General features: G+C 43.2%; 2 protein-coding genes and 1 long non-coding RNA gene across 4 annotated transcripts; 2 read left to right on the top strand and 1 right to left on the bottom strand.

Moving 5' to 3' along the window:
- Window positions 1-390: 390 nt before the first annotated feature.
- Window positions 391-2,793, bottom strand: LOC119216157 (uncharacterized). Its single transcript, XR_005120100.2, has 3 exons — window positions 2,634-2,793; window positions 2,173-2,379; window positions 391-541 (listed from the first exon to the last, which is right to left on the bottom strand). It is a non-coding gene; the product is annotated as an uncharacterized LOC119216157 (long non-coding RNA).
- A 267-nt stretch (window positions 2,794-3,060) lies between these two features.
- Window positions 3,061-5,130, top strand: foxd3 (forkhead box D3). The gene has a single exon (XM_037468619.2). The coding sequence runs from the start codon at window positions 3,506-3,508 to the stop codon at window positions 4,688-4,690; it is 1,185 nt and encodes a 394-aa protein (XP_037324516.2). The 5' UTR covers window positions 3,061-3,505; the 3' UTR covers window positions 4,691-5,130.
- Window positions 5,131-9,707: 4,577 nt separating this feature from the next.
- alg6 (ALG6 alpha-1,3-glucosyltransferase) lies at window positions 9,708-23,024 on the top strand. Of its 2 annotated transcripts, none has more exons than XM_037470125.2 (14): window positions 9,708-9,880; window positions 10,106-10,190; window positions 10,398-10,487; window positions 10,704-10,792; window positions 11,245-11,327; window positions 11,678-11,742; window positions 12,021-12,206; window positions 13,127-13,262; window positions 15,616-15,701; window positions 16,734-16,818; window positions 16,891-16,961; window positions 17,941-18,009; window positions 19,509-19,701; window positions 21,971-23,024. In XM_037470125.2, the coding sequence occupies exons 1-14, from the start codon at window positions 9,799-9,801 to the stop codon at window positions 22,169-22,171; spliced, it is 1,521 nt and encodes a 506-aa protein (XP_037326022.2). In that variant the 5' UTR covers window positions 9,708-9,798; the 3' UTR covers window positions 22,172-23,024. The 2 variants fall into 2 exon arrangements, with proteins under 2 accessions (XP_037326022.2, XP_062419522.1); XM_062563538.1 differs by having other exon boundaries at window positions 9,879-9,948.
- Window positions 23,025-27,035: the final 4,011 nt, after the last annotated feature.

The raw sequence follows: 27,035 nt of genomic DNA, 5'->3' as shown, positions 1-27,035 counted from the left end.
GAAGACTTCACAACGCAGAAAAGCCAATATTTATTGAGTTACAACACTTTTTTAGGATCAGAAACAAGCTCGATTACAGAGAAGCAGAAGTTACTGCAGTAGTATTCAAATATTGAAAGAAATCCCCAGATTGAAGAGAAGGAAAAGCGGAAGTTGTTCGGTAAAAGTAAATCCAATCCCCCAAAAATATATTGAAATCTTCACTTCACAGTCCCATATTTGATCGTTCGTTCGAAAAAAATTATGAGGGTGAGAACCCAAAATTTGAAGGTTTTCATTGAAACATTAAGTGGTAATTGCAAAGCAGTAATCAAAGGCCCCAAAAAGTTGTTTCATGATGGAAACCCGCGAAATGACGTCACAGCCCCCACCCCAATATCACCCCTCCCCGCAACTTAAATGAACAAACAATATCAAGCATTTAAAATCTCCCTCATTTGACAATATTGAATCGTCCACCGACGTGTCTTTGGGCAAACACCATGTCCTCCTCTGCAGCTGACCCTGACCTTTGATCCAACGTGAGACAGCATGGAGAACCCTACGGGGACACAAGAGAGACAAACAAAAAGTGTCCCTCTCAGAGAATCACCAGAGCATCACATTATTATGATCACAATTATTCGTTCGGTGACCTTGCTGGTAGTTTGCAGCGTTCACATGTTGTGACTGTTTCCTCTCCATCACCTGTGCTGCCGCCTCATCTCTCTGCCCCCCACCCCCCCCCCCCCCCCCATAATGGTTTCATGCTGGAGCGAGTTGGCTTATTATACTAAAAGGTTTTGTCGCGCTAAGCCGTGCATGTGTGCTTAAAACGTACATTTCATTAACAAACTGCGGAGGTATAAAAGCGGATTTATGAGGCCTCAAAAGATCACAGGAAGGACGGGTTTGAAACCCTGCTGTTGCAGTCAGGTTATGGCGCCTTTCACACAACACTGCTACCACGGTTTAAAAAAAAAAAAAAAAAAAAAAAAGAGGCAGGCTGCACCTGTCCCCCCCCCCCCTCCACACGGACGCACGCAAACACACTAAGATCCTGTAGGCTCTGCCTGATTTCTTAAAAGAAATGCGAAAATAGTGGCTCATAACACTCAAATAAAAAATCGGGTATAAAACAACCCACGATGCATTTTACAGAGACGGCTTAGTGTCGAAGAGTGGGATGGAGAAATGCAAGAACTGCGTCGAATAGTCCACAAGAGGTTAACAACAGGACTCCCATTTCAGCAAAAACATCGGAAAACCTATAGGAAAAAAAAAGTTGATTCTTCGAATTCATGGGCCTGAAAAAAAAACAGCAGAACCCAAAGAGAAACACAAAGCCCCCCAACACAAACAGGTGCCTCGCGGATAAACGGGATGGAAGTTGATGCACACCGTGGTTTCATCTGCTAAGTAGTCCGTATTGACGGACCTCCAGATCAGGTCAGATGAACGCGAGGCGAGTCTAAATCGGAAGCCGCGTTTCCCTCCTTTGACCCATACGAGCATTATTAATGACAGCGTTTGATTAATCCGATTTACATCCGGAGGGGTCGCGTGAAGCAGCACCTCAGTGCGCCGCCATAAGTAATTAAAGGATCGCATTTACTTCTACGTCAGATGGACAAAAGAATAACACGTGTGGGATTTCAAAAACGGAGTTCAATGACAAATAAATTCATCAAAACGTGACATTGGTTCACATGCATTCCGTTTTCTTCGTTCGAGTTGATCAATTCGTTATTAATTAGCTAATTAATTTGTGACACGTGCAATTCCTAGAAATGTAGCAGTAGCATGATAATAATATAGATACAATTTTAAATTTAAAGGCATTCCGCCTCATTTCACACAATTACTTTGGATCTGATAAATTATCCTTCATTTCTTTCGATTCATTTTTATATTTACATTTTTTTTATTCGTCTCAAATAACTGACTGGCGTTTATTCTACATCATTTGCATTCACGTGCAATAAAAGACTTCCGATGACTCAATCGAAAATCAATCGAAAGTTTAAATCGGCACGCCGGAAAATATCCGGGTCTCAATTCCCATAGAGTTCATTTGACGGCACATTTATTCCGCTGCTTCGAACGTCGTACGAATCCTTCCCAAATGTTCCCACGGAGCGGAGGAAAAGCCCTTCCACTCTCCCCTCCCGGAGCCCTGCCCACACCGCTCACCTTCATGCTTGTGAATATATGCTCTCTTTGCATTCACCCGCTGGCCGCATTTCCTACTTTTTTCAAATGTAAAACGGCGCGCTGATTGGGGTCGTTAGCACCTCTTCGAAACCCTTAAGGAAATTCTTCATTCTCTCCATTCATAGTCGCCGATGCTGTTGGCCGCCGCCGATGCTGCTCAATATTCTCCCCACCTTCCGCATAATCCTGCGGGAATAAATAGACTTGAAGTGATGCTTTGCATTCGTAGTTAAGATTTACCCGGCGGACTGAAAATATCAAGGCATGCGCCAGATTTTTTTTTTTTAAAAGCGCCAATGTTGAATCCTTTGCGCACAGTGAAACGTCTCCGATACGAAGAGCACGCATGCGTTTAGATAAAGTGAGGAAAGAAATGTATGCATGCACAATAAATAAAACAAAAAACACACATGGCCTTAAAGAAGTTAAAGGAAGATTACGTGAACTTAGCTGTCGCCGTTTTCATCCTGCAGCTTTCCGCAGTTTTGCCTGAGCAAAGTTATAGGTTTTGTATTGTTTTTGCGCCGCCACGTTAATGCGCATCAGATATTTCAATCATGCGGGCCAATTTTCTCTCCCCCTCCTCCTCCTCCTCCTCCTCCTCCTCCTCCTCCTCCTTCCTCCGCCACCGCTAAATGGTCTATGACGGACGAACACAGAAAGCAGCGGAAAGCAGCATTGCTGATGTCCCATTGTTGACAAATCCATGAAACAACTCCAGTTTGCATGGTTTAACAGAGAGGAGAGGGAAGGCGGGGAGGGGAGGGGAGGGGAAGGGGGCGTCTGTCGTCACCGCACCACGTGTCCCGGGCTGATAGTATATCTTATACTGGGAAAAGTAATCTATCAGACAGTCCGTTTAAAAGCCCCGGTCTTTAAAAGCGGCATGTGTCGCCTCAACTTGGTTCTCCAAATCTCGCTCCTGTAGGAAATTTACGCAGCGAGAAGGACACGTCGGAGCGCAGAACATCTCCCAGCAACAACTCCGAGGCGAGACCCGCAGCTCCACGCGAGGCCTGCTCACTTACCGAGTGGAGAAATATTTGCAGAAGTTTTTTTCTTTTTTTTTTTCTTTGACTTGACCGGCTCGTGGCCGGTTTCCACTCGCGTTTAGACTCGCTGGAGACGGTCCGGTCTCTTGACAGGGGACACCAAAAAGAAGAAGAAGAAGAAGAAGAAGAAAAAAGGTCCCGCACTGTGTGCACGCCTCCCTACCAACGACAACCGGTCTGCTGTGGCTGTTTTGGGGGTTGTTGTTTTTTTTCTTCTTCCAGAAATTAAAAACCAAAACAAAGTATAAGTAAGCCGTGAGATGACCCTTTCTGGAGGCAGCGAAAGAGCCAGCGACATGTCCGGCCAAACGGTGCTCACGGCGGAGGACGTGGACATCGACGTTGTGGGAGAGGGCGACGAGGAGGGCATGGAGAGGGCGGACAGCGACTGCGACAGCCCGGTGGGAGGCATCCTGCGCGACCTCCGGGGAGACGCGGGCGACGAGGAGGCGGACGATGACATCGAGGTGGAGAAGGAGGAGACGGGGTCCGGTGGCGGGAGTCCGTGCTGCGAGAGCTCCGGGGAGGGAGAGACGGGCACCGGGAAGGGGGACGGTCAAGACCAGAGCGCCACGGGAGGCGGGATCCAGAAGCCCAAAAACAGCCTGGTGAAGCCGCCTTACTCCTACATCGCGCTCATTACCATGTCCATCCTGCAGAGCCCGCAGAAAAAGCTCACCCTCAGCGGGATCTGCGAGTTCATCAGCAGCCGCTTCCCGTACTACCGGGAGAAGTTCCCGGCGTGGCAGAACTCCATCCGCCACAACTTGTCCCTCAACGACTGCTTCGTGAAGATCCCCCGGGAACCCGGGAACCCCGGCAAGGGCAACTACTGGACCCTGGACCCGGCATCGGAGGACATGTTCGACAACGGCAGCTTCCTCCGGAGGAGGAAACGGTTCAAGAGGGTCCAGCCGGACATGCTCAGGGACCAGACTGCCCTCATGATGCAAAGTTTCGGCGCGTACAGCCTCGGGGGCCCCTACGGGAGGCACTACGGGATCCACCCGGCCGCTTATTCCCACCCGGCGGCTTTGCCGTACCCTTACATCCCCCCCGTGGGACACATGCTGCCCCCGGGGGTCCCTCTCCTGTCCTCGGCGGAGCTGAACAGGAAAGCGTTCAACTCGCAGCTCAGTCCGAGCCTCCAGCTGCAGCTCAGCAGCCTGAGCACGTCGATGATCAAATCCGAGCCCTCGAACAGGCCCTCGTTCAGCATAGAGAACATCATCGGGGTGTCCAGCGCCTCGTCGGTCTCACCGGGGGCTGCTTTCCTGCGGCCTCCGGTGACCGTTCAGTCGGCCCTGCTGAGCGCCCAGTCGCTGTCCCTGACCCGGACCTCGGCGGCTATCGCCCCGATGCTCAGTGTGCCGTCAAGTATGATTTCTGGGCACGTTTTACCGTCGGCGGCGGCGGCGGCTGTGTCCAAATGGTCGTCACATTGACTTTATACCGCGAGAAAATGAACTGTTATTTTTATATAGAGACGTTATTATTATGGGGGGGCGGGGAGGGGAGAAGCACAAATCAATAGGCAACACTGGACTCTGTAGCCATGTAAAGACACAGAGAAAAAAGAAAAAGGAGATATTTCTGTACAGGTAATATTTGTAAATATTTGTAAAAAAAAAAAACACGAAAAAATTTTACCTGTCTTTTCTTCTCCTTTGGTTCCGATTCGGGATCTGTGATCATTATTTTACATTTTCTTTTTTCTATTGGAAGTTCAACTGGACACGTTTTTGCTTCTTTTTCATATGAGACAAAAAAGCTCTGAAAAGTAGTCTGTTTATAATAACAAAAATGATCAAATATATGTAATCTATGTAGCTATATTGTGTTGTAAACTGAATTTATTTGTAAATAAATCTAAGAAAGAATTAAATCAATTTTCTTTATTAATTTTATTAATATCAACAAAGTGTTTGCTAACAGATTTATTGAGAAACATGATCTTGAGAATATTGCAAAAAAAGGTTATTTCAATCAAGATGTTGGCCTAGAAATATTCAAATTGTCTGAACAAGACGTGCATACATTTACATGTAATTTTCAGGTTTAATAATTAGTATAATCATCTAATATCCACGATGTTTAAAATGTATCATTTTTAATTGGGATTTTTATGTTTCATTTTTAATCCAGGTTATTATAATTAGATATAACAGCAACCACGTTAACCGTTTTTTTACTGCAATAAAATGTTTGCTTGCATTGCAACATTATTTAGGGCTTTAAAAAAATTGGAATCACTCATTTATTGTTGCCAAAGTTAAAAAAAAAGGGTAACAAATTAACAAATATACTTATATGGATGGATTATGTGGATACTAAATGTAAAGAAGCAGAGGAAGGAGCTCATTATGGTATAAAATATAAAACATGTTTTATTCTGAAGTTCAAACCTTAATATTGCTTGTTAAACTTGTAAATTGCTAAAATGTTATTTTTTAAGATGATACAAATCTCACGCTATATTTTAGTGACCTGTGTGTGAAACACATGTGTAATCATATACACATTTAGGGGTGTATGATAACTATTTTTTTTAAACTATATTTGGGGTGGGAACCTGATAATGATCTTTGACTGGAGGTCACAGTTGAGACACCTTTTAATTCACCATTACATCACAGCTCGTGTCGTTTTACGGGAAGTTTTTCGGCTCGGCTTCCATAAAGGTAACAGCTTCGCAGTTGTGTCTGGCTAATCACTTCTACGCAAACAGCAAATGGTGATTGGGTTGGTGTGTGAGTGTGTGGATACGTGTGTGCGTGTGTGTGTGTGTGTGTGTGTGTGTGTGTGTGTGTGTGTGTGTGTGTTACAAGCGCTATATTTATCTGATCCCCATGAGAAAGAGAGAGGAGCCTCTCTGCTTCAATTCACTTTCAGACACCAACGAAGGTGCTGATGATACAAAAGGCTTCTCCAGTGTCACCGTAGCCTATATTTCATTCCTCGTTGTTGGACTATCATTATTATCATCACATTATTCATGTTTATTATTACTATTATTTTTGTTATTATTATAGTATTTTAGAATTCAATGTTTTTTTTATCGGTTTCCACGTTACGTTTTCCTCACGTAGTAACATGTAATTTGATAGAAAAAATATAAATATGAAAAAATGTGGCTTTTTAATGGTTTTTGATTTCGGTCGTTTCGGTTTTAATCATATGAACTACGACTGAAATGTTCACATCGTTGAGACGGTTCGAAGAGGGTGTTAAAGACACGTCTGGCACCACCTGAGGTCACATTCAGGGTGCAGTCCCACAATATCATGCATATTTAGGGATATATATGCAGGAAAGCAATATACGAGTTTGTCAAATGCATCTCCAGGTTTGTATTTTTATGAGATGTATTTAAAAAATAAATGTCAGAAAGAAAGTAAAAAACCATTTAAACAGCAAATTCACGCGAAGTTAACACGTTTATCGTCAATCTATTGGATTTTCTTCAGTCATAGAAGGTGGTACATAATTACAGAGACGGTGTGAGTCTTCTCAAAGCAGGGTCCTTCAGAAAAACTCTATGCTGGCACGCAGTGCAACTGCAGCGACGTGTCCGTGCTTTGCAGGGACGTCTCCTCGGGGGGGGATTCAAGCCGCTAGGGGGCGATAAGTGGCGCGTGGCTCTCCAGTAGGGATGTCAAAAATGAAAGAAATGGGATTAAAACATGGAGGATATACCTTCACTCGATGACCCAATATTTTTATTCATTTTATCATATTGTACAATCAATTATTAATGCATCTTCTCAAATCTAGAATATACATCAGAATTGACAAACATCAAAAATTAAAATATGGCCCAATCGATAACTTTCATTGCCAATAGTTGATGACCGACATAGTAAACATTTGTATTCTTGCGCGCCAATGATCACAGTATACCCACTGCTTTGTAGTATACCATGTACATGCAGGTTCAAATATCATGCATCTTTTAGAGAAAATTAAATTGTTGATTTGAATGAATTCAGGGTTCTGGCATGAAGGGAAGAAACTACCGTGGAAACTACCAGACGTCATGTGACTTCAATTGGCCAGAATAGATAAATCTTGAACTGAAGCAGTGTTGAAAATAATACACAATCCTGTTGCAAGTGCACAGCAGGACTATGGTCCCACCAGCCAGTCAATATTAGTCCCAAGCCGCAGTTTTTATAAATAAAGTCTGCATTGTGTGTTGGATTGCTGACTAGTTTTTGCCAATAACTGAACTGAGATAGAGAGCAGAAATAAATGAAGAAACATTGGAAATTTGACTAATTCAACAAGACTTTAAATGATTTGCAATTTTGGATTTACAGTTTAAGATAAAACAGAAAACGTTAGGTTTTTGTATGCGTTATTGCTTTGTAAATATACATGTACCTCTGTGCAGGCTTAAGTGGGAGAAGCATTGACCTTGTTAGATACATCAATAGAAGGAGAAGTTCACTCATCCTTGAAACACCTACTCCATTAGCTTATGATTCGTAATGCTCATCCTACTAATCCAATCAACGTGCATTTATGTTATAATGAGCACCCACAGTTTCTATACCTTCAAGTACTGGGCATTTAGGGGAGGTTGAATATCAAGAAAAAAATATGTACAAATGTTTTCAGTAAATTTATAGGTGATCCCAAAGCAGAAAAATGTGACCTCTCCATAAGTTACCATTTTATAGCTCACATGTGTCAGGGAAAAGACATCTGAGAAGGTACCCATTTCCCTCAGGATTCTACCCACACTTCATTGTGATGAGATTTGTGAATAACTTGATTAGTAGCTTTAACTATTTTAAGAATCCCTTTTTGTCCATGCACCAAATCATAACAGATGGATGATCTAAATATTGTAAATATCCAGGTGATAACATGTCTTTTTCAACACTGGATCACGATTATGCACCTTTGACACAAACCAGCAGACGGAAATACCTGTTAAAGCATTTTGTAATTGGATTTCTCAAACAATTAAATGATGATGATACAATAAGGTTACATTTTGATTCATGGATATACTAATATTTGTTCTCATGTTTAGTAACATTTGAAAAAAACTGCAGAAAAACTCAAGTCTGACTTGCTTTAGCGAACTTGACGGTTTATATGATAGACTGCAATGACATTGGCAAGCAAGGCCCAGGCCTCCATAATAACTAGGTCATCTTCCACCAGAAGCTATAGCCTTCTTCTGGGCGGAGATCACAGACAGTAAATGTAGGTACAGCAGTTACTGAATATTTAAAAAGGCATAGAGATGAAGCAATAAATGACAAAGTAAAGCTGGCGTGGCCAGGCATTAATAACTAATGGGTACCAGTGAGTTATAGGCTGCTGCCGTTGTAATGAAAGTGTCATTGCAAATCAGCAGTTGTCCGAGGTTATTATTATTTATGCATAATTGATGCCGGAACCCCAAGAAACATGTCTTACCCAACAAATCCCAACACCTTGAGAGCGAAGACAGTGGAGTCAACAGAAGTAAAGGTCACAGAGGAGAATATGCCCCTGGGCTGAGATTTACACTGTAAAGGGAGGGCAAGGGGAGGCTTGCATTGTACAACCAGACACACATCTGTAAACAGTATGACACATGGGACAGCTGATCCGCTCCGTGGTATGATTCCATAATGTTTGTAATAGACAACGTACTGGATTAAGTCAATAACAATCAGCTTTGAAAAAAAACAAGGATTTAAATCCTTCTAATTATACACTCACTAATCATTAGCTAATTTATAGAATTTTCTTGGAATATGAAAGTTTATAGTTACTTTTCCATGAGTTCCTTTCACTAAATATGTGTTGAAAGTGTACCCGGTAACTGTAAAACATTTCACAATATATTCTGTTATACTGACTGACATTCATTATTAATCATTCAATTTAATTTAAATATACGCGTTACCTGTTCCCTACTGTTGGGCCTAAATTATCTGACAGATATGGAATAAAAAGGGAAATATACTCATCTTTTAATAAGTGATACACTTTGTTCCACAAGCTTTATTATATCAAATTATTGGATATTCTCATTTACTGGTCTTTTAGTTTGAAACTCTGAAATCAACCTGAGGAGTACGTTTTTGAAATATTAGTGGACAAATAAACCCTACAACAATGCAAAATCTTCATACTTTGTCACATAGCTCGTCTCAAAAACTGTTGCATTCCATACAGCTGGGAATCTGGCTTTTTTCAAATGAAATTACCAAATATCAACGAAAAAACTAATTAAAGAAACATGGGATCTAACTTTACTTTAAGGATTACAAGGTAAGACTCAAAAAACCTTTTATAGCAACTGAGAAAACTTGTTTGATAAAAAATATTCCAGCCTACCAAATGATGCAACAGGGCGGTTAAATAAAAGGTTCAACATTGTCTTGATGTTCTTGAACGCCACATATCTCTGGCTCCACACGTCACCATGCAGTGACCAATGAGAACACGCGACGAATAATTTGTGGATGACGAACAAGGAAATGTATATGGCATTCAGGAGCAGACCGGTTGTTTAGCTTTTATTTAAGATAATTTACCGGTTGTAGTCATGCAAACGTGGAGTTCGGTTTCCATTTGTGTGTTGCTTGCTGTTGTTGTGAGATGGGGCGTTTCCTTAAATTCATATTCAGGTAGGAAAAGTGAAAGATGCACCGTTGACATGTTGCACACATGTCACAACAGTCTTCGCCACGCCACCGTTGAGTATTTCCGTGTAACTCTTTTAACGTTAATGTGTTAAAGTGTTAATGTGAATATCTACAGATATCATAGTGTTGTTGTTTATTGTGTGTATACGTGTACTGGCAATCATTGGACTAGTTTCACATTTATCAGACCGAGTGATTTCTCTCCAGGGGCGGGAAAACCTCCCATGTTTGGCGACTATGAAGCTCAAAGGCACTGGCAAGAAGTGACCTACAACCTCCCTCCCCAGGAATGGTCAGTCTCAAGTCTATTTACTCAGGGGAGTGAGTTCGAGAAAGCTGAAACTGCCTGTATGTAGTAGCACTGTACAATAGCACAGGGCAGACGTATTAAAGTATGTCTACCTCACGTTAATAGTTGCACCCCCTCACTCGGTCCTCCCTCCTATTTGTCTCACACTTTCACAGTTTCAGATATGAATAAAGATTCTGTTTCATACAGGTACTTCAACACCACTGAGAATGACTTGATGTACTGGGGTCTTGACTACCCCCCTTTGACTGCCTACCACAGCCTGATCTGTGCCTACGTGTAAGTCAATTATTTATTTAGAGAGTACATGTTAAAGTACATATCTACTGCAGAGCACGACTGTATGAATGTTACAAGAGTTTCCATAGGATGTTCCTACTTATTTCTGTATTTGGTTCTACTGTCTGTAAGCAAAATATCTTGAATGCCATTTTTAGGCTTTAATCTTTTAAGGATGCTATAATTTCTTTCTACTATATATATATATTCCTGCAGGGCCAAGTCGATAAACCCTGAATGGGTGGAGCTTCACAAATCCAGAGGTTATGAAAGTCCAAAGCACAAGTTATTCATGAGAGCTACAGGTAAAGTAGCCCCGAGAAGATGCATGTAAAAACGTCTATGACCCACCTCAACATCAAAACCAGATCATTTTCTTCAGGTTTACAATGCAGCCTGGGAGGGAAAAAATATAGTTATTTAGAAAAAAGAAAATAGAGTATGGTAAAATAGTTGTGTGAACACATTGGAGCTCTGCATTGTAAAATCAAATCAGAATTTCTAAAAATGAATAGAGTTGTTTACTGCCCTACAAAAGCAAGTCCAGAGGGACGACTTTTGACTGTGACAAAGGATTCTAAACGAGACAGATGGCTGTAAACTTAATGTTAAATCCTCAACATGAGGTTGGGGGGAACCGTAACCCATATGCAAGGGCGAAAGCACCAATGTCTACCACGTCTAAACGTCAAATGTGTTTGAACCCTTTTGCTTACTAATGAGATCCAATGTAATTCAGTTCTTTGGTCTTTTTCAGTCCTGGTGGCAGATTTGATTTTATTCATCCCTGCTGTGGTTTTGTACTGTTTTTATCTGACTGATGGATCCTCCAAAAAGAAGGTAACACACTTGCCTTACACGAGTTGACATCTAATGTTTTTTCAACAACAAAAACCCATTTGAGCCTAATTTTCCTCGTGGTGTTACCCTCATATAAAATGATTACAGTCCTGGCCATCTATATGAATAAATAAATTATTGAAAATATATTATGATGCCATTACATTCACAAGGTATTTTTGACACATTCTATTTGACTTAAATTCTCACTTATAAGAAGATAAAACAGACATATACCAGTTTTGTCTACAAACTTTTTCTCATTGCACCGTTGGACAGGTTTACAGTTGTCGTGCATTAAATTCTATTTTACCTTGTAACACTAACAAATAAATGCTCTTTCTCTCTAGGTGTCCACTCTGTTCTGCTTCCTTCTTTACCCCGGTCTGATTCTCATTGACTACGGACATTTCCAGTATCCTTTATGTACAAGTATATTTACAATATATATTTACTGTAATATGAGATATCATTATTGTTATTTTGACGACTAAAAAATATTGACCTTCAAAGTAGCAAAGCATGGCCTTTAAAGTCCTTATCTGATAAAGTAACAAAACAATTACAAAAAGTCCCATTTAAACACAAAAATAATATTCTGACCTAACACGGTATCAGCTGCTCTTTTCTAACGCACTTGTCCCGTACCAGCACACTGAGCGGTTTACACAACATTGACCTTAACCCGTTCAGGTACAATGCAGTGAGTCTGGGCTTTGCCCTGTGGGGGGTCCTGGCTCTGGGTCTGGGCTGGGATGCTTTGGGCTCCTTGGCCTTTTGTCTGGCTCTAAACTACAAACAGATGGAGCTGTACCATGCTCTGCCCTTCTTCTGCTACCTGCTGGGGAAGAGTGTCCAACTGGGCCTGATGGGGCGAGGGTGAGTCGGTTTGATTCACTTCACTTGAAGCGGCAGAAACTGCTGATTTTGTGATTTTTACCATGAAAATCAGCATGTCTACTTGTTTGGATTAGGTCAGCCGCCCCTCAAGCTGTTCAGCCAGCCGCTTATCTGCAGAAGAAACATTTAAGCCGCAGTTCATTGACATTAAAGTGTGACCCAAGAGTTAATCATGGGAGAACTGACCGGTAAGGAAAAAGAAGCAGTGCAGCAACATTTTCATTGACTGCCTTCTTGAAAGAAAAGAGAGTGAGATACGGTCAAACGTTAATTTATAATAGACTAAATTAGTTAGTAGTTGTTTCATTATACGGTTTTATCACTCAGCAAGTGTCGGGTGAGCACTGCAAGCAGATTCGTCAGTCTATAAGCGAGCCGTGTCCTCAGGAGAGCCACAGAATGACTGAGGAAATCAGATTGGATGCTGTTACCAGTGTGTCCAGTGTCTGTTTATCTAGTAACAATGTACCAAGGGCATTTAGTAGCAAATGGAGAGCTGGATTAGACGGGCCGGGGAGTTATGTCCAGATGACACTCTCGCTATGCCCAAACTTCTCAGCTATGCTGCGTGTGCAACTTAACCAGCAGCTTCGCGGCTACAGCTGACGAGATAGCCCGACCCGCACCGAAGACTTTCAGCTGATGCATTGCTTTCACTGCATTCCTCTACGCAAGGGTCAACTCCCAATTTAAGCACTTACAGACAGAATGTACACATGAATGAGTATATAAAGATACATTTAATATACAGAAAATATATGAAGATACATGCATCTCCATAGGAATTTAAGGTACTTGGTTAATGTCAATGTTCTGTATTTTCTTTTTAAATATCTTGACCTATTTATTTATCCAGGGTATATCTGTACCTGCTGCACTTTGTGACCCTCTTTATGTAGGCTTTTCCTGCTGGGGAGAATTGCTTCAACAGTGCTGGGGACCTTTGCCCTCTGCTGGCTGCCCTTCCTGTCTGACCCCGATCACGCCATGCAGGTGGTCAGGAGGATCTTTCCTGTGGCTCGCGGCTTGTTTGAGGTGCAGTAGAATTCCTTTAATAAGAAGTTAGCCTGGGAACCACATCTGAGATACTCAATCTCTTGAGACACTCTGTCTTATAAATGATTTACAAAAAGCTTTTGTACTTCAATTTAAATGTCCAAAATAACATCAAAAAGTCAAATATTTGGCTTCAAATATAAAATGTATTTGTGCTGCTGTCTTCCGAAGCAACAAGAGATTCTCTTACTGCATGTGTGGGTTTTCCAGCCTGATGCTGTGTTGATATCAATAACTTTGCTTGTTTGTTGCTGCTCTTTAGGCAGATAAATCTGCTACCTATATAGAAAGCGCAGGAGTCCGTTTTTTTACACTCATCTCAAAGCAGAAGTAAGGGACTGCACTAAAATAATTCGAGGGGAAGGATAGTCTGAAAATGTCACGAGTTGTGTGTGTTTTTTTTCCTGGAGAGCAGATGAGGGGTGTTTTATTTTCCCTCAACGTGGCCCTCCTCGTGTGGTACACACTGCTCCCACGTTCCCTCGGCATGAACTCCCTCCACCCTGCGCTGCTTAGCCAGTGGGAAACGGATACCCTGCAGGATCAAAGAAAACAGTGGAATAAAATGGTGAAAGGTCAGGAGATCAGTTTCACTCTATCTCTGGGAGGTGTCGGGGGTTCGGGAGGTACAGCAATCTCAATCATTTACGGCTCGGGTGTTTTCAGCAGTACATGTGCAAATCCATGTTGTGGCCTTATGGACGGAAGAGTGAGGCTAACGCTACATCTAAAGGCGTATCAGAGCACATACGACAACTGTTGCCAAAGCCGGCTACATCTTTGGAAAGTAAATAATTATGATAGCCCGATTTCTAACACGTGCACATACATTAGTATGCCTTGGTCAAGAAAATGCACTAATATTTATTGAAAAAGAAGGCGATTGTGGACACCGAAAGGCTTCTCTTGGCCGTGTTAGTAGCTGTCAGAGCAGGATCACCGGTAAACTTGCAGCTCTCCTTCCTGGAACCCCCGTGTCCGTCCCCTTTTTCCGGTCCCTCGAGGTGGCACCCGTGGCAAGGTGTCACAGATGTGAGAAGTAATTGAAAATTCTACCAGGGAGGCAGGTGGCACCCTGCGTGCGCCCTGTGGCAGTATTTGTTCAATGAAACGATGCAAACATAATACACAGGGTGTGAGAGACACACTATACTCCCCAGTGGTGAGAGCACGGGAGGCTGCCGGGTCCAGTCATCCTGGACTAATTGTGCACGTAAGCAGAAGCTTTGGAAAGGGGCGGGGCCAGGGGCGGGGCCAGGGGCGGTGGGGACGGAGGGGGCCTCTGAACTGGCGGTCGGGGCGGCCTCGGGGCAGGAGCCGTTGTAAGTTTACCCACTGAGCTGCATTCTGCCGTCTCACGTTGCGGCCCGCTCACAAAAATGGCACCAAATGCTTCCCCCTGCGAAATTCCAGGCCGGCCTAAAGGTGAAGGAACCCCCCCCCCCACCCCCCCACCCCCCTCCTCTCTCACCGTTGGTGGAACATTCCCGCGGCGGTTATTTGAGGCAGGGATGCAGAGAGGAAAAGGACCGGGATGGGGGCTGAGACAACACAACACAAAACACTGGACGGCCCAGTGCTGCTGACCAGGCTGCCCTAGGAGCCGCACAGCTGTGCTGCGAGCAGCTGTAGCGCAGAGGGAGGAGGCCAGAAATACTTTTTCTAGCCTGGGCCACACACTGAAACCATTCACTGTGGAATCGTCAAGCCGATCCACGCACGCGGCCTCTGTGACGTGTGATGTCATGGTTCTCAGTTTGCCGGCTTGGGCCCAAGTATCATCTGATCCCTGCACAACTGTTAAGCACTTAAATCAACTGAATCCCACAGCAACGCCTCCTTGTGTGTATATGTGTGTATGTATGTATATATATATATATATATATAGTGCGGCAGGAAAAGCCAGATAAACTCTGTATTTAGCTTCTCAAATGTGATGACTTCCTGCTTAGTTTTGGACTGTTGGCCTGACAAAACAAGTCATCAGATTATTTGAGGATGAAAATTGAGAGTCAAATGTTTAAAAAAAAGAAAAGAAAAAGTAACAAGATTGAATAACAGAGAATGTTGACATTTTCCAGTAGTCAGGTTGGTTTCTATCTTCTGGTTTATGCAGAAACTTTGTTTCGATTTATGGCGCAAGGTTACTCACGAATGTCCCTCTGGAATGCTATGCCGAATTTTCCACTTTCGATGGGGAAATAATTATTTTCAGCAATGCCAATCATGTGTTTGTTTTTAGATGGAACTAATTTCTTTTTATAGACGAGCATCTAGTGTTGAATTTAAAAATGTTACATAATTTCGTGTGTGTGTGTGTGTGTGCGTACAGGATAAGGTGGCGAACACATGGTGCAGCTTAAACGCCCTGATAAAGTTCCGATCCATTCTATCCAGTGACTCCCAGGTCTACTTCAGGTAATCTAACATTTTTCTCCATCTTTCCTTCTGACTTGCTTTTTCGGTTTTGTATATTTTCTTCCTCAGTTTCTTGTTTTTGGCTCCATGCATTTTTGGGAAAGCAGTGCTCGCCTTAGAGGTAGAGAACTGTTATCCAGCTGGGTGGAATTTTAATCATCCTTTAAATAAAATCACACTGAGAGGAACTTTTGAACTTGAGGCCACAGCTGTCTTTAGAAATGTGATGATAAGAAAAGATCGAAACATGTTTTATATACAGTAGAATCAGAGTAAATCAACTGGATTTTTGTTCATATTTTTTTAGGGATAACAGGCTTTATTAGCCTGCTTAAATAACCCAGCACACTAAATTTAGGAGTCCCATGTTTGTGACACGGACACGTTTCAGCCAGACTGCTAAGTGTGGGGATCAACTTGGACTTCTTTGACTACAGCGCCTTTCAAACAAGTGCAAAAAAAGTGATTGATGTCCTTCTGTACCGCAAAACCCTGCTAAAACATACCCCCCCCACCACACACACACACACACTCAATACCCACTCACTTGAACTGTAGTGCTATATATGTACCACTAGCCCTATCCCTGTCTATCTACAACTATCATGACCCCTGTCCATCTACATGTGTTGTGGTACAGACACATCGTGGCCCTCACGCCTTGAACTAACTCGCTGCTCTGCCTACTCGGCACATTCCCTCTGACACATAGTCACTCTTTTCCGCTGCCCCCCCCCCAGCAGGTGACAATTGAAGGGTTAAACTAATGCCTGTAACCCTAAGGAGGGGCCAGTAGTTGGTCACTTCCCACATAGCAGAGGTCTCATAGGTATATCTTTATTTTACTTTTTTTGTCGTTTAACATCCAAATACAATCATTGATCGCACTGGCTGAAATGGAATATTTTGTTTTGTCATTCTGCTGTATGCTTATTTCTTCCTGCTGCAGTTTCTTCCCTGATGATTTGAATGCATAGAAGTAGGCTGATGAGATGAGATGATCGTCATTGCTGTTTGTTTGCTGTTTTTCAGCCTTGCCTGCACTCTCCTGGCAGTGCTACCGTCCTGCGTTAGACTGATGACAAAGCCCACCTTCTGGCACTTTAAACTGGCCTTGGTGAGTAGCATCACCAAAACACAAAGTGTGTCATCGGTATTTTTGTTCAACAATTGCTGTTGTCACTTTTAGGCGAATTCGTCTTTGGCGTTTTTTCTCTTTTCCTATCAAGTCCACGAGAAGTCCATCCTCCTGGTTGCCTTGTAAGTACAGAGGTAATACTTCTGAAGCTTTTGTCTCCGATTGCGATTTCTCGTCATGCGACTGTGACAAACACTAATGTTACCGCATCTATCTGGTAGCGATGCCTCAAACATTCATGAGTGTTCAGAAATGAGCCATCTGATCGTTCCCTCACTTCGGAGCCCAGTTTGTGCCCTGCAGATTGTTATTGAGGTGAATATGTGTGCACTCTGTAAAAGTGACATCATCCTCTTGCAGAGGAAAAATGTTTTTAAATACTCGCTAACCTCCGTCATCATACAGACATAAAGACACTAAATGTCTAAATAAACATACATATAAAGCTGTGTAGGTACAATGGGAAGCCTGGCAAACATCTGACAGCAGGAGAGGGGTTCCTCGATCTGGGCTCATCTATTAATCTAGGTTAGATTTTTTTTTATTAACTATTGAGCTATATCGCCCACTGGTGCGCTTGAATCAACCGGTTATGCTTGTCCAGGGATTAGAAAAGCATGACAGCTATGGGCATTGTTAGCACACGATCAATTATTGAGCTTTAACGGCTGTAACTAGCTGTAATTATGGGCTCGTGGAGCAGTGTATAGCTAGCGCTGGCTAGCTATGATGCAGCCAACCAGGTTCAGTTAACAACCAGCCTTCACTAAATAGAAACACACACACACACACAAATGCCCTTAAGGCATCATTTTATCCTCTTGGCAAAAATCTTGAATGATGAATTTAAATACTAGGTTTTAAAATTGGATTTGTAGGGCAGTTGCAGTAAAACTCTGTAAGACAATGTTAAACGAAAATCACTTCAATAATTGATTGATATGGGGGCTTATCGGGTCAGTTTCTTGGGTTAGGTGGTACGGGTACATGCAGCTGTGACCTAACACGGCCTCACTCCCGGTCTTAAAGCGACATGGAATTCAAAGGTGCTTACATCTGAGTGTGTTTATTAACAGTGTGTCCAACTCTGCTCTTTAATAGGCCGGTCTGCCTCCTGCTGAATGACCTCCCCCTGGTGGCCGTTTGGTTCCTGCATGCGTCTACATTCAGGTGAGACTGCCCACTGTTACTAAACACAGGTAGAAGACGGATACCAGCTGGGCCCCTATTATTCTTTACATTGAAGGTAATTACTAGTAGCTTTTCTGTGCAAAGGCTAAATGTTTTTGTTTTTATTTTATTCAGACCCCTTTTTGTGTTGTTGTCTTGTAGGGAACCCATTGCATTCAGTTAGAGCCATTACCGGTCATGGTTTCCTTCATTTAGATGTTTTTTATGGCGTTCTTATCAGAGAAGAACTCCTAGCTAGCAGTTAGTTAGACTTGTAAAAGGGGGGAGACCTGCCTTTTAAAGATCACTTATTAATACGTCCTTCCAAAATCCCAAATGTAAAAAATGCATGGGATGCTTTTATGGAGTGTTTTATACCAAATTCTTTCTCTGGCACCAATAAGCTACATAATACTTTGTTAGCGATTTTAGTGAAATATTTTCTACTTGTACTATTATTAAATTAAGTTTGAATAATTTACCCGTATTCCATAACTTTACTTGGCATTTGTGGCCACAGTGACATCCTCTGTGGGATGTCCTGGGAGCTTAGCTGGCACGTACCACATAACTGCGGCACCTCTCTTCATTTCTCACCACGGTTAACTATCAAATGAGGCACTAAAAACATGAAAGGATCTTCAATGTCGGGGTTGAGCTGAGGACCGTGAACGGCAAAGACAAGTAGTGGCGTCTAACTTTCACCAGCTGTTGTTAAATTCTTCCAGCAGCACTAATTGTTGTGCGTGTGGTTTAGTATAAGGATATCGGGGGATTACGCGGCATAGCCCGCATGCCTTCTGTCTAAGTGTGTGCGTTGTATAGGGACAGGAGGTCATTCTGTAGCTGCTTCACAGTACAGTCTCACTTGGGTTTTCACATTATGTGCATCCTCCACGGACTCCCCTTAAAGAAATACATCTTTTGTCTGCACAATTGGTTGAACGGATGCTCAACCGTAGCAATTTTAAGAGGACAGAAGGCAACCAGTCTGTTTTAAATTGACAAAGTATGTATTTCCAAATTGTTAAACATTTGTCTGCCTAATGGATTTTTTTTTTTTTTTTAAAGAGTAACTATCCGAATGAGTGGTCTCTTTGTGAGCGGATGGGTTTTTACAAGCTGGGGTGATGTGCGATTTACTATGAGTCAACTGTTGTTCTTGTCCATGCCCCTCTGCTAAAGTAAGATAAGCTGGGCATGAATGTCAGAGCCATCGCTCCCCGGGGGACCGACCACTTGTGCAGGCGTGCTGCTTTCGAAGCCACGCGCTCTACTGTTGCCCTATTCTCAGCAAACATGATGCTAAACATAAGAACGTACTGCTGGACATGTATAAAAGGAAATTACAACAAGATCCCGCGGTGTATATTTATATATAATTGGTTGTAGAAGTGTCTTCTCACAGCTGCAGCTACGTAGTCCATCCTCGCTCTGTTTGGAGTCATTCAACGTGGGTCAGGTTATTGTTCGTCATTTTTTAATCACCCTCTGTGCAGCATGATGCCGCTCTTCCTGAGGGACGGTCTGCTGGTGCCTTACGCTGTGACCTCGCTGGCCTTCCTGTTCTTCAGCATCTATTTACTGTCTCCACTGGAGCAGTGTTCAGAGGAGCAGCTGCGACTGGGAGCCTACCGCAAGCTGCTTTTCTTCCTCCCCAAACTGGACCTGGCCCGCATCGTGAGATGGAAGGTTAGTGTGGTCCGAGCCCCGGTACGACGACCAACACTGCAACAAGCAGGCTACGCTCATGTTAGATTGAACCATTTAACTAGCATTTTTTACATCTGGTTTTGATGTATAAATGCTCTTTTTTGTGTTTGGTTATATACCATTTGGTTGGTCATTTACATCCGTGTGGTTGCAGCTCTAATTGGCTGCCAATGAATCCAATGGGTCATGCAGATTACCTTTTAACACAGAGAGGGAAGGCAGTCTTGTAGGTGTTCCTCTTTTTCCCCCCCCAACAATCTCTAGCAGAAGTAACTTTAATGCCCCAATGCGCTGAATATTTATTTGATTATGGCATCTTTCAAAAAGATTCTATTGCCCATGATCTCACAGACAATCCCAGTAAAAACCGGTGTAATATCCGCCTTCAGCCCATTCATAGCATTGTTGGCAGGTCGGTTGGCGTGAGTTTCCCCCCCCCCCCTAAATCGGGGTCTTGTTTGACGTGTAAACACCAGAATCGAAAATGTTCTAATCCTACACCCAATGGTTCGAAAGTCTAAAGAATGGTTTCCTTTTAAGTGGAGATATAGCTGCTTGATTCTGTTGTTAGTTCCCGTTGGGCTCTTGCACGTGGTGGGGGGGGGGGGGAGGATGCACAGCTGATGCATTTGTAATAAGACAGGGGCAGAATTTAAGATCCCGGGAGGCCTGTGCTTTGAAAGAGGTACAAGACCTAAATTGCAATCGTGTGAAGAGATATACCCAACTGTATAAATAAATATCATGTGCCGCACTAAGTTGTGTAAGCTGTCCGGGGATGAAAGAAGAATAATTTCTCACTTATTTAAGTTTCCACAGCGTCTGAAGTGGCTGTACTGGCCTGCCCCTTAGCGACAGGGGCTCCGGTAGGGTGTCGGAGATTAAGAGGAGGTGTCTTTTTATAGCGCGCGTCATTAACACAGGTTTGCCTAGATATATTTATTTACACAAGCAGTGTAAATAGCTGGCCCCCGGTGTCGGCGATAAGGTTTCATGGGTTTGGGGTGGTAGGGCAGGCGTGGGCCCGAGTTGCTCCTACATCTCACTCAGCGACTTATCTCTGGCTCATGAAGCCCCGCATAGACATACGAACGAGCTCCCTCTCGCCGGCAGTTTGGTCTGCAACTCTTTAAAAAGGAAAAAAGTAGTTTTTTGAGGCCTCGATTGCTACTCTGCAGTGTGATGGCAACGCTCAAATGGCCAATTTCATGTAATTCATCCAGTGATGACTATGCAATATCGTTTGAGAGCTCTGTCAAATGAATCAATTAGCTGGTTTAATATCATAGTTAGACTTAAAACGAGGGGAAACAGTTTGTTCTTGGCCTCAGGTGACCTTTTGTTGCGTTTACAATGGAACAGTTTCTGGTTCGAAAATCAATTCAGTCGTCACAAAATAAGCAAATCTGCAAAGAGCTGTTGAAGGGGCATGGGGCTGGGAATGTGTTCATTTCTAATCCATGAAAAGGTCAAGCTTAAAGAATTCTGGATCCTTTGCTGGATGTAATGCAATTTTTATTAAACCCTCGCTGCACCTCCACATCTTCCACAACATTTAAAAATCCAGGGCTCAGTTTGCCATGCAGGGTTCCTGTTTGGTCTCCAAGCCAAAGCCTCAAACTATTGAAATCTCCTTCCTCAGGCACAGTACAACCCTATGTTTTTTCATGCCATATTGTTAGTAAGTGCTCATTAATTATGCACAGTAAATTCAATTTGCAAGGAATTATCTTGCCAAAGAAACAAAATGTATGTAGGACTAGAGGCGATATCTTTTAACTGTCTTGTGACAAAACGCTAATACACAATTGAGTGGTAAAGGCCTTTTTAACATTATTTGATCCACATTGCAGATTTTGCCATGGAGACGGTTCACCTGACAGACAGGGGTTACAATCTCGTCCGTGAATACGTAACCTCCTGCTGTCACGTGACTGAGGTGCCGTATCAGGGTCACGTCATGGCAACTGATCAGTGAGCCGGATTATCAATGAAGACACGAGAGATGTGCTCTGGAAGCTAAACAGAAAAAAAGCTCAAAAAGAAGTCGAGATATTTTTGTCATGCTGACATTTAGTCTCTTTTAAAGTGGCACGAGACCACAGTTATCTCCCCCCCCCCCCAGTCGGGGTTTATGAAGACTCCTGATGATAAGCCCATTGCATTGGACCGTGTGCTCTTTGACTCAGTTGATGACTCCTCCTCCTCCTCCTCCTCCTCCTCCTCCTCCTGTGTGTGTGTGTCACAGTTCTACATCAGCGTCGCGGCGATGGCGGCTCTGAGCTTTGTGACCGCCGCTCTGGTTCCTCCACCACATCTCCCTGACTTGTTTCCTCTGTTGGTGACTTCTACCGCTTTCCTGCAGTTTTTGGGAACATTTATATATTTCAATATTGTCCAGTTCAGCGAGCCACCAAGCAGGAAGAGCCAGAAGAAGAAGAAGAACTGACGGAGCCAGCGGCACATTTCTGTTTAAGCTCGCATTCCTTCAGAGAGGCCAGTGATGCACCTTTGTTCACATCTGCTCTCTAAAGACATCTAGTGCTAATAATCAAAAGGAAATGGATTGGCGAAAAGTCCGTTTTCATGAATAAATGACAGATGCTGATCCTGCATTGTTGTAGTTTCGGACATCTTCTGGTTTTAGGCTGCTGCTCAGGACAATAAAGGTGATTGGACTTCGCCTTCTGACAGTCATTGACTAAATGATTAGCTGATATGCATATTAATAAGGAATCTTTAGGTACAACCCTACATACATACTTCTTTAATAGATGTTTTCCCCCTGAAAAGATATGATATAGTATACATATAGAGTATGGACCGATTCATAAAATCAGTCCCTTTTTGTTATTACCAGATCTCGATCTGTATTTTGGCTTAGACCAATGATACTTAACTCTTCAAACCTTAATGGAACAAGTACAAACATTGTGCGGCCTTCACATATGAACGTTGATGGCTCTGTATACTGGTGGCCTCATTAATATAAGAACAACGCCTGTTGAGAGGTTTACTCATGGTTTCATTTTGTGGTCACTTTTAAAGCCATAGTTTGTGGTGGTGCTAAACTTATTGATATTGAGGGTGTTCCTGTTGTCTTGTCCACCCTCAGTACCTACTGTTGGTATTGTTCGATACCCATACTGGATGGGACTGGTCCCAGCTCTAGAGGTAACTGTTGGTCATAATTCACGTGAATATTTTTTTTACTGTTTTCTACAGTCATTCATTTTAATCCAAAGTTGAATTTCTTTTGTACAAACCTAGTTTTTGTGAAAATAAATAAAATTCCTCAATGACTTTAAAGTGAGCACCAGTTTTATTGCCACATTGTTAAAATGATTTAATTTTGAGCAGCTTCATATAAACTGTCTACATTTACCAAGTAGTCCGCTAAATCACCCCTAACAGCCGGGGCAGAGACAGAGCCAATAATTGGACAGAAATTATATCTTTCAAAGCTTTTACTCAACATCATTAAATATTCATTACTAGTCCTGGATACTACAAGGGCCCTGCACAAAAAAAACCTGTTCATTTAAAACAAAACCAGCGACAGGACAGGCCTTAAAAAGAGATGATGGAAGGTGACATATCTGAACATAATGCCATAAAGTTGAAATACCACAGAAAAAAAAAAAGGTACAAGCAATTTCTTTCTCCAATCTCTGAGCGAGTTAATGACGGGCATAAAAAAAATCCATTACAACTATAAATGTTATCGGGTCGGTGAGGGCGGCCTGTGCATCCGAGGCTCCAGGCCAGTTGCCAATAATGAGACCCGGGGACAAATAGGAGCCCAAGATCTCAGTTAACTGTTACTACAACAGGACATGAACGCCGGGGGGAGGGGGGGGGCAATTACAGGTGTTGCAAATGTGTTGGCATGCCCTTGTACTACGTGTGTTTGTATATAAGTCATGCCAGTTCATTTAGGAAGATGTGAGGAAAATGGGAACTCACCTCCAACCTCTGTGAAAAGGGGCAAAGAAAATCAATACTATTACTAGTAAGTTATTAGCTAAATGACTAATATACCTGGATCAAATCAATGCATTCAAAATGAGGGAGACTTCTGGTCTCCCTCATTAAGATGAAAATTACATTTCAACAACAACCGAGAAACTCATCTGCAAAAGGAAGATTATTTGATACAATCAAAAGCTGCAGATAAACAATTTGGGGTAAATCATTTAAGTATTTAGTAAAAAGCGTTGAAATGTTTTTCTGCCTATTTGTACATTTTGGTCATTGAAATGTTTTTGAAATATGTTTTTTTTTTTTTTTATGGAAATGGAAATTTGAAGAGCGCTTTTTGAAACTTCTATTTTTATTTTTCACAATTGTGAACTATGAAAATGATTATCCATACATTACAAACGACCCATGTATAAGCCGTGTATAAAGCAGACACTCGAAGGTAACGCGCTGCAACAGAACTATTAAAGCTACATAATATAATACTCATTGAAGCACAGCTGTCTCATCAGCCGTGCGTCAACACCGCTCTGTTGCAACCGTTATGAGACAGATTGGGTTTGAAATTGAAGACCCGCATGTAAAAGTGTCTCATTCAGCAACCTCAGCCTGATGATAACATTTCCAATTCCACCTTTTCCATTGTCAAGTCCCAGTGAAAGCGAGTCTCCCGGCGCCACCTCGTCTCTGCCCGAGGAGGACGCGCGTCGCCGCTTTCTGCCCCGCGGGGAGTCGTGACTTTTACCCTCGCAGCTAAAACTTGGTGCTGCGAAGAAAAAAAAAAAAAAAAAAACCTCCCTGCGGGACCCCACATCACTGACACCCATGACGACAGGTGAGAAAATGAACGGCTTCTGACCTCAAACTGAGGAGGAGAGATCATTTGTGATGCATCGTTGGAGGGAAAGGGGCATTAAAAAGCAGCAAGCTGCCCATCTCCTCTGGGGACGGGGGGGGGGGGGGGGACGGGGGGCAGTATCAAAACATTAGTTTTGTTTATGAGCGCTTTAGCTTTGTCCTTCACGTGGCCTCCAAGGGTGATAAAGTGAGAGTTACACGATCCACCTTGGGCAGAAATAGGAAATGTTGCTGCGAGCACCAGCTGTTGCTTAGGTCGACGCGGGCAGCGAGAGGCCTCGGCCTTCCCAGGCACTGCCAAATAAAGAGACTACTGTTCCCCCCCCCCCCCTCGCTCCCCTCCCCGCCCTCACCTTTACTTTTCAAAGGTGGTAAACCGCAAAGGTGGGGAGGATTGCATAGTTTGAGCCATAGAGAGGGGGGGGGGGTGTGTTGCCATCTGAAAGAACATTGTTTGCACAGCGTCGCAGCGTCGTGGTTAACGTAGAGTCAACATTCGTCAGCTGCCACGCCGCGGCGGCGGGGGGGGGGCAGACGGGCTCGAACGTGCCGGAGGATCGGCTCTCGCCGCTTCCAGACGCCTCTCTTCGCAGATGTATGACGGCTTCTGAGACATCTCAGCCCCTCGGCTGACAGACGCGGGTCCCACGTTGGTTTCCCAGGCCTGATCTCCGTGGGATCACAAGCATGAGAGGTGAAGAGCAATTCCATTAGCTGTCAACAGCCCAAATACCTCGCTAGCAAAAAAAAAACCGGGGGAATACGGAATAGGAAAACATGACACACACACACACACACACACCAGTCACTGCCAACACTTTATCACACTGTTCATGAAGACGAGGGTAAAGGCATATTTTGCATATACCGAGATGCATGGGAATTCATTTTGGGTCAGGCTTTAAACAGAAAATGTGTAAGGGGCCACCCGTCTCGCCAATTCCTAAAAAGGATAAACCCAATTATTATTTTTAGATAAATGATGTGAGAAGCAGAAGGGCAACTGGAGGGACAAAAAAAAGAGTCCTAAAATCACATTCTTTGATAAAGCTAATCGGTATTTTCATTTCACCATTATTTGGTTAAAAAAACAAGCACTTTGTTTGTTTGCTATGTTAATATTTCAATGAAAGATGCAAGAATAGGTTTTGCACCGAAAAGTCACCCAGAAATCCCGCCTGCAAAGATTGCATTGTGTGCCTAATATACAACTCCCCCCTTTAATGTTAACCGTGTGTTCCATCAGAAAGCATAAACCCTCCCCCGGTGGGCGGGGGGGGGGGGCATCGGCCCGTGAGGCCCGCTAGGATTGATGTGTCAGCGTCTGGGAGCGGCCCGCAACACACAGCCACGTCGCTTTTATGACTTCTTAAGGGAATCTTCTTTTTAATACAGCCCATTACTGGCCACGTACAAATCTTACCCAACGCGACCCGTTCTGCGGGATGATCAATTTTTACACTGCTGAGCCGTCCCCTTTCTTCTCATTTTGTCATATCAAAATTCATATTATATTGGATTTTCTTATGGGAAAACTGCAATAAAAATATGTTAGGACCCTAAAGATGTGCACCGGTCAGGCCTTGACTTTTGCTTAAAAGCTTTGAAAGGGAATAAAATTTGTTTCTGCAGTAAGCAGAACTGTTTAAATGTTATTTATTTTTATGTTCCTAAGAAAATATATTGTGAGGCTCAGCATTGATTCCGAACATAACCACGTCTCGACACGGGTCGGAGGAGCTGAATTTATGAATCCTTTGCACAACTCCTTTAATTGAATTTTCCAAATCTCTCACCACACACAAATAATCAATACCCACAGCCGAGGGAAACTTGCCTCAGAATTATTAGGGTCTTTTCTTTTTCAATTTTGTAGTCATCAGCACATACAGGTGCTGCGGGTATTCGTAATGACGCGACTACACCCGGAGGATTTATGCCCGACGCCAGCCTGATTGCTCAACGAGAGAGAGACTTCTTTAGATTGCTTACTGAAACTTTTGTTAAGCTCAAAAGGGGGTCGTAAGCGCTTCTTCACCCTGCGCTCTCACCCGCTCTAAACGACTATCACACTATAAGACGGAGAAGGGGGTCGGGGGGTCAGAGTGTGACGGGGGAAGAAAGGCATCGAAAGGGAAGCAAGACTGGAGGGTTGACCTTCAAGGTTTAAATGTCCTCATGGATTTACTCAGCTGCCGGGGTCGGAGGTGCAGGGGTGTGGGGGCTTGGCACCTAAGAGAGGGGGAGAGGGTCCGAACATGCAGAAAGGGCTCTTCCTGGTGGGTAGTAGCTGCCATGGAACGTGTTTTTTTACCACTACCAAGTTCAGACAATATATAAGGGTCCCAGCAGCCCGCTCGTGGTCTTGATTCTAAGGGAGACAAACCGGTGCTGCAAACCAGTGCAGTTTACATAACTCAGGTGAAGAGGAGTTTAAATCATATTCCAGTATCTAAAACGGGCTTCAATGTTGC

Source organism: Pungitius pungitius, chromosome 7 (genome assembly GCF_949316345.1).
Source record: "Pungitius pungitius chromosome 7, fPunPun2.1, whole genome shotgun sequence".
NCBI lineage: Eukaryota > Metazoa > Chordata > Actinopteri > Perciformes > Gasterosteidae > Pungitius > Pungitius pungitius.
This window is presented reverse-complemented; position numbering and strand designations above follow the sequence as displayed.

What these genes read in the sequence shown, in the direction of transcription:
- alg6 (XM_037470125.2), top strand. Translation starts at nt 9,799, where the DNA reads ATGCAAACGTGGAGTTCGGTTTCCATTTGTGTGTTGCTTGCTGTTGTT. An exon ending in CTGGGCCTGATGGGGCGAGG is followed by an intron (nt 12,207 to 13,126) that starts GTGAGTCGGTTT and finishes CTCTTTATGTAG; the next exon opens with GCTTTTCCTGCTGGGGAGAA. An exon ending in GGCACTTTAAACTGGCCTTG is followed by an intron (nt 16,819 to 16,890) that starts GTGAGTAGCATC and finishes TGTCACTTTTAG; the next exon opens with GCGAATTCGTCTTTGGCGTT.
- foxd3 (XM_037468619.2), top strand. Translation starts at nt 3,506, where the DNA reads ATGACCCTTTCTGGAGGCAGCGAAAGAGCCAGCGACATGTCCGGCCAA.